This window comes from Cryptosporidium hominis (genome assembly GCF_000006425.1).
Source record: "Cryptosporidium hominis TU502 chromosome 2 CHRO012090, whole genome shotgun sequence".
In the NCBI taxonomy this organism is placed as follows: domain Eukaryota; phylum Apicomplexa; class Conoidasida; order Eucoccidiorida; family Cryptosporidiidae; genus Cryptosporidium; species Cryptosporidium hominis.
In genome coordinates, this window is record NW_667428.1 from 1 (window position 1) to 13,691 (window position 13,691).

The 13,691-nt window shown below is 31.2% G+C and overlaps 4 protein-coding genes across 4 annotated transcripts; 3 read left to right on the forward strand and 1 right to left on the reverse strand.

Annotated features, from left to right (window-relative positions):
• The first annotated feature begins 106 nt into the window (after positions 1 to 106).
• Chro.20342 (hypothetical protein) lies at positions 107 to 2,716 on the forward strand. The annotated part of the gene is made up of 1 exon (XM_662782.1): positions 107 to 2,716. One exon carries the CDS (start codon positions 107 to 109, stop codon positions 2,714 to 2,716), a length of 2,610 nt encoding a protein of 869 aa, XP_667874.1.
• Positions 2,717 to 3,579: 863 nt separating this feature from the next.
• Chro.20343 (hypothetical protein) lies at positions 3,580 to 5,286 on the forward strand. The annotated part of the gene is made up of 1 exon (XM_662783.1): positions 3,580 to 5,286. One exon carries the CDS (start codon positions 3,580 to 3,582, stop codon positions 5,284 to 5,286), a length of 1,707 nt encoding a protein of 568 aa, XP_667875.1.
• A 3,703-nt stretch (positions 5,287 to 8,989) lies between these two features.
• Chro.20345 (hypothetical protein) lies at positions 8,990 to 10,708 on the forward strand. Its single annotated transcript, XM_662784.1, has 1 exon — positions 8,990 to 10,708. One exon carries the CDS (start codon positions 8,990 to 8,992, stop codon positions 10,706 to 10,708), a length of 1,719 nt encoding a protein of 572 aa, XP_667876.1.
• A 1,191-nt stretch (positions 10,709 to 11,899) lies between these two features.
• On the reverse strand, positions 11,900 to 13,618 carry Chro.20346 (hypothetical protein). Its single annotated transcript, XM_662785.1, has 1 exon — positions 11,900 to 13,618. One exon carries the CDS (start codon positions 13,616 to 13,618, stop codon positions 11,900 to 11,902), a length of 1,719 nt encoding a protein of 572 aa, XP_667877.1.
• Positions 13,619 to 13,691: the final 73 nt, after the last annotated feature.

Consider the following 13,691-nt stretch of genomic DNA (forward strand, 5'->3'; position numbering starts at 1 on the left):
TGATCCACACTTTAAATTATTAATATCTCCATTATATAAAGAATACCACTCAAATTTGGAGACAAAATCACTTGAAAAGATCTCTCAGAATGTATTGGATTATTATATGAGCTATATTTTAAAAGATAATGATCAAATTTCGCAAAAAATAGCTCAATTTGAAATTTTATGTCTTTCAATACTTTTGCTAAATATTTACATGCAATCAAATTGGACTGGTCCTCCTTTTAAAATAGACGACGGTGTATCTAAAGATTGGAAGCCTGAAAAGAAAGAGGTTGATTACAACAAAAATGAACTTTCTGGACTGATCACAGAAAGTTTAGATAATGATAAAGAATTTGGAAACAATTATCACAAAGAATGTACTCGTTGTCTGGAAATAGATGGTGAATATTTATACCAAAGATGTAATTCAGCCCCATTTCTAACTTGGAGTATATTTCTGATTGAATTCTTATCAAATAGGTCAACTGATAATAAAGATGAATTTAATAGTGAATCCAATATACTGAAATTATCAAAATATATTGTAATAGGTGATGAAATACCAAAATTAAGCTTTATAAACTTTTGGAAGCAAAGATTTTACCGTATATGGCAAAGGAGTTTAGAAGGAGGAATAAAATTTGCTGCAACCCCTTATTTAGAGAGTACAATTCTTGAGAAGTATTCAAATTGGTTAAAAAATGAATGGAATATAATTCCAGATGATTTCCCAATAAACGATCGTTTCAAGGATAACCTTTTAAGGTCTTTCAGATTTGATGAAGAATTATCAAATAATCAAGCTTTGTTTTCAAACAAATTGGATAAAAATGTTTCTTCTATATTTTTACTTGATCTTTCCCTTTCTTTATCCACTTTTAGTAGAGCAAATCCATGTGCAATATTACTTAAACAAATATCTTTAATGAATGGATTTAAATATTCATTCACTGGAGCACTTGGACAAAAAAGAATGAATCAAAGGGAGAGTACGGCACAGCTTGTAGTTGAAGTTTATCGAAGTTCTGACAATCTTGAAAACGAAATAGATAGAAATATGATGAAAAGTGAAGAACCAATTAAAGATTCCATAAATAATGAGACCGAGGAGAAGATTCTTGATCGTCAATATCCAGAAAATGTTTTACTCAAGAGTGTAGATCCAAATATTGATATTTATGAAAACGTGAAACTGGATGATGATAAAAATAGCCACCTTACCGGATCCTTGGCAATAATAGAACAATGTGTATTATTAATACATTGTGTTGCAATTTATGAAACAAGTCCAACAAATGATGTAATAGCTTATGAGCAGCTGAATGCTTTAACAAACAGAATCTTAAAATTCGATATAACCAAAATCAAAGATGAGGATCTTCGCAAAAAAATTCATAATTGGTTATGTTTCTCAACAGCTTTATGGTATAGATGTTATGCAGAACATCATCGAGGCAGAACAGCCGATAGAGCTTGTCTTCAACTTCAATCACTGGTTGATCAGTTTAATGACGCTGAGCCAGGCCCTGAAGAACGTCTTAGATTGGTATTTTCTGTAAATTATCCAAATATTTGGGAAGCAAAGAAAGAACTTGGAATAAGAATGATGAGAATTGGTTCTGTTTTATCAGCTTATAATATGTTTGTAGAAATGTGTATGTGGGAAGATGCTGTAGACTGTTTAATTGTTGCAGATAGAAAAACTGAAGCTATTGAGCTAGTTAAAGAACAGCTCAAAGTTAGAGAAACTCCACGTCTTTATTGTTCTCTTGGAGATCTTACTCAAGATCTTTCATTTTATGAAAAATCATGGGAAATTTCTCGCCATAGATTTGCAAGAGCGCAAAGATCTTTAGGAAATGCATACTTTAAGAAATCACAATTTGAGCTTGCTCTTGATGCTTATACAAAGGCTTCATTGGTTAACTCCACAAATGTAAATTGTTGGTTTTCACTTGGGTGCGTTGCTTTAAGGCTTGAGAAGTGGGAAATTGCGCAACAAGCATTTAGCAGAGTAGTTTCTTTAGATCCGCAGCAAGGTGAAGCTTGGGCAAATTTGGCTGCAGCTCTCTCTAAGAAAGAATTATGGGATGAAGCACAAAGTGCGATTAACGAAGGCCTAAAACATTCAAGAGACAATTGGATGATGTGGGATTCTTCACTTAAAATTGCTATTAAAAGAGAAGATTTAAATCGTATCATTGAATGTTTATCTGGTATTATGAAGCTCGCTTCTTATAAAGAACGATTTCCAATGTGGTCTCTTCCAAATATTATTAATCTTCTTAAGAGTGAGAAATATGCCCATGAAATTAATAATTCAGACAGACCATATTCTCTTATTAACAAAAGTCTGAATTTATTAAACCAAATTTCGCAGTATTCATCAAAACCTGTAGTTTATTACGTTTTATCAGAAATCCAAATTTTAAAGAATGATTTTAGTGGTGCATATTCTAGTAAAATGAAAGAGCTTAGAGGTTCCATGGAAGTAATTTTTAACGAAAAGATTTCTTCTGATGACAAAGAGAAGTATCTTCAAGACATACCAAATATATATTCTGATATAAAAGAAATCATTTACAAATGTAATGACTCTGACAAACCCAATGAGGAACGAGTTGATGAAGTTAATATGATAATCACAACGATTATTAAGAGGCTTAAAGTTACTAAACCAGTTTGGTCTTCCACTCTTGAACAAAAACTTTCTAGTTCTTTATCATAATATATATATTAGAACAAAATTTGTCTCAACCAATTTATCAAAAGAAGTATTCTTCTTTATTATTTTGATTCTTAGCAATAGTAATGATAAAATATTCATTTAGTTTATTACTTCACTTAAATAAATTTCATTAATTACATATTTTTTTAATTAACATCACATTTTTTCTATTTCACTAATTGTTTTAATATTTTTATAGTAAAAAAAGCAAAAAAAAACTTTCGTCAATTATTTGCGTTCATGCTCCTTCCACATAAAATAAATATATTTATACACGTAATTTGCATGTAATTATTTAATACCGGTATCATTATGTAAATTCTTTCCACATTGAAAAAAAATGTTGACATATACATGCGTGCATGCAAATTTGCAATATATTTAGATAATATATTTCTTACTCAATCCTTTATTAGTTTTATTAAAACAATAAATAGAGAAAAATATAAATTATTGTTATTATTACTATTATTATTATAAGCACAAATTTTGGTTAATTATAAAAGGATAATATCAACAATAAGTAAGGATAACAAATAAAGAGCTTAAAGTGTAAATTGGAAACTAGTATTTGTGTTTTTTTAAAGTAAAGCAAACTGTGTGATTTAATATGAATAATAATTTCTGAATGTAAATAAATATCTTGGAAATTATCAAATTAAATTAATATTTAGTGGCGCTATGGGGAAAATATTTCTAATCTGGATATTATGTTAATATTACTACATGAAATCAAAATAAGCTACTGAATTCAAGATAAATAATATTAAATAATTACCAATTATTTAAGTACTTTTTTTTATAAAAACTTTTAAATAGTTTTGTTAGGTTAATAATTGATATATTAATTATAAAATAAAAATATGGAGCAAATTCAAGTAACGCCTTATCTTGACCAGAAGCCAGGAACAAGTGGTCTAAGAAAGAAAACTCGTGTATTTATGGAAGGAACTTACTTGGCTAACTTTATTGAATCATACTTCCAATCATTCTCACCCGAAGATTTTGAAGGTGCAACGCTTTTGGTAGCTGGCGATGGTAGATTCTTTCTACCAGAAGCCATACAAATTATTTCCGAAATTGCTGCAGCACATAAAGTTAAAAGGATTTGGACTGGTGTTAATGGTTTGTGTTCAACACCAGCAGGAAGTGCTATAATAAGAGAAAGAGAAGGCGGCATAGCAGTCGGTGGGATCTTATTAACAGCTTCACACAATCCAGGTGGTATTGATGAGGACTTTGGAGTTAAATTTAACGGGAAGAATGGAGGCCCAGCTCAAGATTCGGTTACCAATGCAATTTTTGAAATTACAAAGAATTTAACATCATATAAGAAGATTTCACTTCCTAAAATTGATTTAAGTAAAATTGGTGCACAAGAATTAATACCCAATCAATTCACTGTCGAAGTAATAGACACATCTGAAGATTGGCTAAAATTAATGAAAAAGATTTTTGATTTCCAAAAGATTCAAAATCTACTTAATAGAAAAGACTTTAAAATGGCTTTTGATTCTATGCATGGTGTGGCTGGGCCATATGCAAGAAAACTCTTTGTTGACGAATTTGGATTACCAGAAAGTTCATTATTACATTTGGAACCAAAGCCGGATTTTGGAGGACTTCATCCTGATCCAAATCTTACTTATGCAAAAGACTTAGTTGAATTAATGAAAGTTAAATCTCCAGAAAAAGTTGATAAGAACACACCAGATTTTGGTGCTGCTGGAGATGGCGACTGTGATAGGAATATGATTTTGGGTAAAGGATTCTTTGTTACCCCTTCAGATTCTGTTGCAATTATTACGTCATATGCAAAAGAAGCAATCCCATACTTTTCAAAAGGATTGGCTGGTGTCTCGAGATCTATGCCTACTAGTACATCGCTCAATAATGTAGCAGAAAAGCTCGGAATCCCATGCTATGAGGTACCAACAGGATGGAAATACTTTGGTAATTTAATGGATGCAAAAATGATTGATATATGTGGTGAAGAATCTTTTGGAACAGGAAGCAACCATATTCGTGAAAAGGACGGATTATGGGCAGTGTTGGCTTGGTTATCGATTCTAGCCCACAAGAATCCAGATCCAACAAAGCCATTGGTATCTGTTGAGGATATTACTAGGGAATTCTGGAAAACATATGGAAGAAATTACTACACTAGATTCGATTACGAATCAGTTGAAACAGAAAAAGCTGATCAATTCTTTAAACATTTAAATTCTTTAATGGAAGATCATCAGAAATTAAGAGAAATCATTAAACCATATGGTATTGATATCAAATTAACGGATAACTTTACATATAATGATCCAGTAGATAAATCTGTTGCAAAAAATCAGGGTTTAAGATTTATCTTTCAGGATAACTCCAGAGTTGTTTTCCGCCTATCAGGTACAGGTTCAGTAGGAGCAACAATTCGAATTTACATTGAAAAGACTGTGAGTGATCAAACAAAAGTTAATAACACATCAAATGAAATCCTTGGCGATTTGATTGAGATAGTTGAGAAAAAGATTAAATTACAAGAATCGACAGGAAGAGATAGGCCAACTGTTATAACTTAATTTTATGGTAATAAACAGGAAATTTAAAAAAGTATAATTTAAAGATTTTAATGAATCTTTAACTCCTTAATGTAATTATTTACAAAATGATTTAATGTGAACTCGAGAAAAAAAGACCTCATCTTTCGAGGGTTTGGAAGAGCTAATAACATTACCGCAAATTAAGAATTAAAACAACACTTTCACTACTTTTTTTTACAAAGATGATGAAAATTTTGAACATACTCTTTTCATTAGTTCTTGTAAGTCAATATGTTAATGCAAACGAAAGTGTGGGGAATTTGAGATATTTGCAGAAAATAAATCTGATCAAACCTGCTGATGATCAAGCAAAGATCATTACCTCCTAGGATGTTCAAATTAATCAGGGAAGGACCCTAATTAAGAAGAAAGTGTCCGTAGTAACAAGAAATATCATTGAAACCGAAACAACTGAGACTTATTATTATTCAGATAAAGGTCTAGATGCTTGGAGTCCTAATGAAAATGATAATTTATTAGATATGTTGGTTCAAGAAGTTCAAGTATCTCCTTATCCCGATCAAAAGCCAGGAACAAGTGGTCTAAGAAAGAAAACTCGTGTATTTATGGAAGGAACTTACTTGGCTAACTTTATTGAATCATACTTCCAATCATTCTCACCTGAAGATTTTGAAGGTGCAACACTTTTGGTAGCTGGCGATGGTAGATTCTTTCTGCCAGAAGCCATACAAATTATTTCCGAAATTGCTGCAGCACATAAAGTTAAAAGGATTTGGACTGGCGTTAATGGTTTATGTTCAACACCAGCAGGAAGTGCTATAATAAGAGAAAGAGAAGGTGGTATTGCAGTCGGTGGTATCTTACTAACGGCTTCACACAATCCAGGTGGTATTGATGAGGACTTTGGAGTTAAATTTAACGAAAAGAATGGAGGCCCAGCTCAAGATTCGGTTACCAATGCAATTTTTGAAATTACAAAGAATTTAACATCATATAAGAAGATTTCACTTCCTAAAATTGATTTGAGTAAAATTGGCGTGCAGGAATTAATACCCAATCAATTTACCGTTGAAGTGATAGATACATCTGAAGATTGGCTAAAATTAATGAAAAAGATTTTTGATTTCCAAAAGATTCAAAATCTACTTAATAGAACAGATTTTAAAATGGTCTTTGATTCCATGCATGGTGTGGCTGGACCATATGCAAGAAAACTCTTTATTGATGAATTTGGATTACCAGAAAGTTCATTGTTACATTTGGAGCCAAAGCCAGATTTTGGAGGGCTTCATCCTGATCCAAATCTTACTTATGCAAAAGACTTAGTTGAATTAATGAAAGTTAAATCTCCAGAAAAAGTTGATAAGAACACACCAGATTTTGGTGCTGCTGGAGATGGCGACTGTGATAGGAATATGATTTTGGGTAAAGGATTCTTTGTTACCCCTTCAGATTCTGTTGCAATTATTGCATCATACGCAAAAGAAGCAATCCCATACTTTTCAAAAGGATTGGCTGGTGTCTCGAGATCTATGCCTACTAGTACGTCCCTCAATAATGTAGCAGAAAAGCTCGGAATCCCATGCTATGAGGTACCAACAGGATGGAAATACTTTGGTAATTTAATGGATGCAAAAATGATTGACATATGTGGTGAAGAATCTTTTGGAACAGGAAGTGACCATATTCGTGAAAAGGACGGACTATGGGCAGTGTTGGCTTGGTTATCAATTCTAGCCCACAAGAATCCAGACCCAACAAAGCCATTGGTATCTGTTGAGGATATTACTAGGGAATTCTGGAAAACATATGGAAGAAATTACTACACTAGATTCGATTACGAATCAGTTGAAACAGAAAAAGCTGATCAATTCTTTAAACATTTAAATTCTTTAATGGAAGATTCTCAGAAATTAAGAAACTCTCCGTTCAAGTGGATTGAAGGTGAAATTTATGGATAACTTTACATATAATGATCCAGTAGATGGTTCAGTTACAAAAAATCAAGGTGTTAGGATTATATTTACGGATGGTTCAAGAATTATTTTTAGAATTTCTGGAACAGGATCAGTGGGAGCAACTATTAGGGTATATATGGAGAAGACCGTTAAAAACCCTCAGGAATTTGAAAAAACAACCCAACAAGCTCTAAGCCACTTAATTGAGATAGTTGAGAAAAAGATCAGATTAAAAGAGATTACTGGTAGAAGCAAGCCTACTGTAATTACTTAAATCTTTTTATCTGCATTAAAAAATAAATGATAACTTCATTATTTTATAATTTGTTTTGGTGCAATTTGGAATTTAAATCAACGAATTGATGTATGGAATCCTCATTTTTTTCTTTTATTTTTATAGATATTTTTATTCGAGTTCAGTTCATTTTTTTCAACATTTTCACTAATTTTTTTTCATTGTAATGGATTATTTAAATTTAATAAAAACTGGAATTATATCATTACAACACTTGTGGATTAATTAAGTTTTTATCCTTTCAAGTTTAAAAAGTTTGTAAAGTTTTATTATTTTTAGTCAGTCTTAAATCATTATGTGATCATTTATTCTAATTGATGCATAATTTAATAAGATGGAATAGAATGTAATGTAATTTTGTCACATAAACCGTATTTAGGTCGTTTTTTATTACTTTATCATTAAGTTTCTATGCCTTTATTCTATCTCTTTTACTAAATTATCTATTTTCCTTTTTTTTTATAATGAATGCTCAAGTATATGCAACTAATTGCATGTTTTTGGCGCCAGAGTACATTTTTTTTCTCTTCTATTTAGCTTTAGTTCAATATTTTTGTAAACTAGAAAAGATGAACTAAAAGAAAGAACTTGTACACACATAAAAAGTGCTTTCTTCTTTTTGTAGAAAAAAAAGGAATATTAGAAATGAGCTTTTTTTTACTGTAGTATTGTTTAATATGGGTTCTACAAGGAAATATTTTTTAAAAAAAACATGGTTTTATTCTATACCAAAATAAAATAATTGTACTAATTGCGCAAGAATAAAATAAACACAAAAGAAATAATTAAACTAATTGATCATTTCTAACCCATTATTCAAATATATTATGTGGGCCCGCCTACGACAGAAATTACCCGCCCAATGTCCATACCAACGACAATGGTAGGCGGGAATTTCTGAGACAATTTTTATGAAAATATTAAAGTACCGATATAGAGGTCAATTATATAACTGGTAAGATTTTTCTCTTTTTTTTTAATTTAAAAGAATTAGAAAATGTATAAATAAAAACCGGGTAAATACAAGAAACATTATTTAAAGTAAATAATACAGCTAAGTATATTATTAAGGGGAAAAGACATAAAGTTAATGTACTTTTATTAAATAAGAAAATAATAGTCAAAACCCCGGGATATAATTGTAAAAAAAAAAACTGAATATAAAAAAATATTAAGGAGGAATAAGCGAAGTAATTGACAAGAAATCATCATATTTGATAGAAATCAAGTTGTTTAGATTTTTTTCAATAATACAATTTAGTATCCACGCATATATATATATATATAAATATATATAAATATATATGTACATACATTTATACCAATAGAGAGCCTTACATAGTTATTAAAGAAAATTTTAATTTAACTATACAAATAGAATATTGTTTAAGTTACAAGAACAATATCTAATATATAAGAAATTTCATGTAACTATTCAAATTGATTTGAGGATTTCTATGAGAAAAAAATGAATAATATGAAGTTTTTATTTTATTTTGGATTTTTGGTTTATGTTATTGGATCATCCGTGAATGCTAATGATTTAGCTCTTCCTCTTAAGAAGAATAAGGAATGCGAGCATTGCATTCTAAAGGGCGATAAAAATATTAAAACTCAGGTTAAAGGAGCCTATTTAGTGGTTGAGAGGGAAACTACTCTTTCTAAAACTCCAGATACACAAATTAAGCCATTTAATGACGTTCCTCAACCACCAAAGGTTGGAACTGATGATGCTGAAGGTGATCAAGCCAATGTTAAGGAATTAAGTCCCACTGTTGGTGAAGTTCCAAATGTTGTTCCAGAGCCTAGATATATTCCAACTGTAAAGATATATGATTCTCAAATTGAGGATTTATCATTTCCAGAAGATATTGATTCAGAAACACAATCAGAAGAGTCTGAAGATGAGAATGAAGATGAACTTATTTTGACACGTTTGCAACTTGGAGGCCAAGTTGAAGTGGTTTCAAAGAGAGACAGTGAAGGTAAGATTGAGATTCAAAATATTGGTAACCTTGATTTATCTTGTACTCGAATTGAAGAGGAAACTAAACCAAAGAGTAAATCAAAACTTAGAGGCAATAAATCTTCAAATTCAATGGTTGTTTCTGGTTCAGATTCCCCTCAAAGTACCCGTTTCCTGACATATGATCTCTTAATGTTACAAAATGTAGGAGAGGAGCCTACTGATGGTGATAGTGCTACTTCACAACCATCTTCAGAGGATACAGAGTCTGAGCAGAATGGCAGTAATGGTCGTGTTATTAGAAAATTAGCTAGTGGTTTGGAATGCGATAAATGTGAATTATGCACAGAAGATAAGAAATGTTTCTACCATAATGGAAAGAATACTGATAAATCTTCTGAGGTTTTAGACTCAGATCTACTTTCATCTACTACTACTACTACTACTACTACTACTACTACTACTACTACTACTACTACTACTACTACTACTACTACTACTACCACCACTACTACTACCACTACTACCACCACAATCCCACCTTCAATGTCAGATGAGGAGAAGTCACCATTTGTAAGTGATGATATCTCCAACGATGAAGTCCCAGCTCAAGATGACTCAAGTAAGACTCCATCTACTGAAACAAATAAAGATATAGATATGAATATTTTATTAGACAATATGAATGCTTTAGTTAAGATCGTTAAGGAAGGGAAAGAAGAAAGCGCTAAGGCTCAGTTAGAACTTCGTAAAGATAGGGAACTATTGACCAAGGTTATTTTAGATCTGAGAGATTCCAAGGACTTGACACAATTATATATACAGCTTGCCAAACTAGAGATGGAAATTAGCTTGGTTAAACAAAATATTGGACAATTGAAGAGAGATTTAGAAAAGGCCAAATCTTCTAGTAACTTTTTGACTCAATATGAGAATAAGAATAATACAGAATTAGAATTAATGAAAGAGAAAGCTATGAGTAGTAAAGTATATTCTCCTAAACTTGCCAGAGCAATTTCCAGACTTGAAAAGAAAAAGACCACTACTCATGCTATTCAAAAGGATGTCAGTAAGAGAATTGAAAGCTTATCACAAGCTATTTCTACTGAAGAATCTCGTATTTCTGAATTATTAGAGCAAAAGAAGAAAACTGAAAATATAATAAATAAGATTTCTAGTGAGGAGAGGTTATCATTCGATGAAGTTGATAATAAGCAATAATTAATGGTTCTCCAAGCTTAATTCTTGTTACTTTAACCCATAGATAATTCTATCATGAAAGAGAAAGAAGAAAAGAATCCAACTTGAAAATACTCTCTTAATCTAATAACAATCTTCTCTTTATGTTGAAAAAAAAGAGAAGATATCATTTATTAACAGGATCTACGGGACGTGGAACCATTAACATGCCCATTATTCATCCCCTTGTCTCCAATTTGGACATATATATGAGCTTCTGACTAATTTTATCGTTATTATATTATTATGGTCACTATACTACTAACACATTAGAGCAAATTCCAGATAACAGAAGTGGAAATGATCTTATCTCCTTTTTTTTTCTGTTGATTGTGGTAGCTAATTAATAAAGGAGCAAGTATTTAGTTCATTTGATGATGTAACGTGAGAGTTAGTAGTGTATTTATTCACTACATTGTTGTACTACATCATTTTTATCCATACTTAAAAGGAATTAAAGAATGTGGAGAGGAACTAAAGCGAGAAGAGAGAGAAAAACCTGATAGAAATGGAGAATAATAGTAATAAATTGATTTAGAGGTCATTATACATAATTGTCGTCGACAACTTACTTTTAAATTCTGCCGAGAATAGTCATTATTTAGTCCATTTTAATTATTAACTTTAAAAACAATTCTTTTAATGTATTGTTTATATTAATATTGTATTTGAAAGATTAAAGAAAAAGTTACTCTCCAAGATGCATGTTTGAGCGCCAATTTTTTTCTTTTTAATCAATTTCCTTTTTCTCTGCTCTTTTAAATCGATGATAATTTATAAAAACTGACTTTACTGGGAAATTGGTTGTAGATATATAATTCCGGAAAAGAAATACAATTATTGCCGATCATTTAAAAGAAAGTGAACAGTTATATTTGAATAGAAAATCTAAAATAAAACCTAATAAAGTATTGTCTGTTCTGAAACGCTTACCGGTATATGACGAATATTTGCATGCAAAATTGAAGGGATGCCCGCCCAAACATTTTGTTGCACGCCCACTAGTTGTATAATAGAGGGATGGGTATATATTGGCGCGCGCGCCAATAACTGCCACCTGTCAATTATGATGTCTAAAGAGTGGAATGACTGAAGTGATCAATTGAAATACAGTGCATAACTGACTTGTTATTTCTCTCATTTTTCCTTTCCTTCTTTCTATTTCTCTATCTTTCAATGTTTAGTCGAATTTTCATGGTTAGACTTGCCATTGCCTCTTCCTTTTTTTCCCCCTCCCCTAGTGGAATGCCCTCCTCCTCTACTGGAGTGTCCTCTACTAGAATGTCCTCTACCAGAATTTCCTTCTCTACCAGAATTTCCTCCTCTCCCACCAGAATGTCCTCCTCTACTGGAATGTCCTCCCCTGCCAGAATGTCCTCCCCTGCCAGAATGTCCTCCCCTGCTAGAATGTCCTCCCCTACAAGAATGTTCACCTTTCTCCATACCTCCTCCTGCTCTTCCTCCTTCTCCTTCTTGTGTCACTACCCCTACTCCTCCTGAGTTTTCCCCAGTACTAAGAGCATCCTTAATTTCAAGTTTTGAGAATAAATGATCAAATAAAGTAATGTTTGAAGAATTATCATGACGAGATTTCAGGAATTCTCTAGCATCAGAGTCAATTTTCTCAGTTGATCTAAGAAGTCTTCCTCTAAGAGGAGCTCCAGGATCACGATCATCATGTAGCTTATTCTTGTCATTCTTACTAGATGCAGATATTTTTGATGTAGTTGTAGCCTTTTTTGATGATAAATTAAACTTTTCCAAAGAAATCAAATTCTGTTTCTTATATTTTTGAATCTCCTCAATAAATTCATTATAAGCTTTAACACTATTTTCCAAATTCTTGGAATCATTTTCAGATTCGACAGTATTAGTATTCCCAGTAGAAGATAAAGCCAAACAAGGAACAGATTTTAACTTGGATTGAATTTCTTTGTTTTGTTGATAACTTTGTTGTGCATCTTTAACCTGTTCATTTAACTGCTTCCTTTCTGATTCCTTATTTACAAATGGGATAAATTTCGGTGGTTTTTTTGTCAGATTTTTCGATCCAGAAAATCCTTTAGATCCTGATCCACTTAATATATTATTCAATTTCCAAGATTCCACCAAAGATTCCACATTCCCTCCCAAATATTTTACATTATTATTATTTAATAATAATATTGAATTCTGTACTTGTATTTTACTTAATCCTCCTTGTTGTAAACTCAACAATAATTTTGTACCTGGATATAATACCATATTGTCTTCATTATTCATACAATTCAATCTCTCATATTCTAAAGCGTTAATTATCACTGTATCATTCTTTTGGGTACTTGATTGTTCTGAAGATGGTAATTTCATTTTTCCCGTTGTTAATGTAAAATATAACATTCTCTTTTTAAGTTTTATTTTACTTGAAAATCCTTTTCCTTTTTTCCCTTTTTCCTCATCTAACTCAACTTTCTCTTGTTTCTTATTCCCAAAATTATCACTATGATTATTATCATACTCCATTAAATCGTCCCAAATTTCATCTTTAAGATCACTATCCAAATCATCATTATCATTATCAAAATCTCCAATTGAAGACCTTTTTGGTCTTATACAATCATATGATTTTACTACCATTACTAGTAAATTATTCAAATCTGTAACTATTTTTCCATCTCTAAATTTAATTGATTCTCCTACAAAATACTCCCTTAAATCACAATCCAACACAAACTTATCCAGATCTTTTTTCCATTCATCCTTAATCATACCGCTCTTATTACCAACAACATTCTTTCTAATCTTCCCTCCTTTTTTCTCTAATTCATCCAATATATCTTTTTTCTTCTCTTCTATTATTGACAATATCCCATACTTTTCTCTCAAATATTCTTCCACTTTAATTATATTCATTTTATTATCTCCACTCCTAAATATATACTAATTCACTTTTTTATATTATTTAAGTTTTTAAAAGAACCTAGAT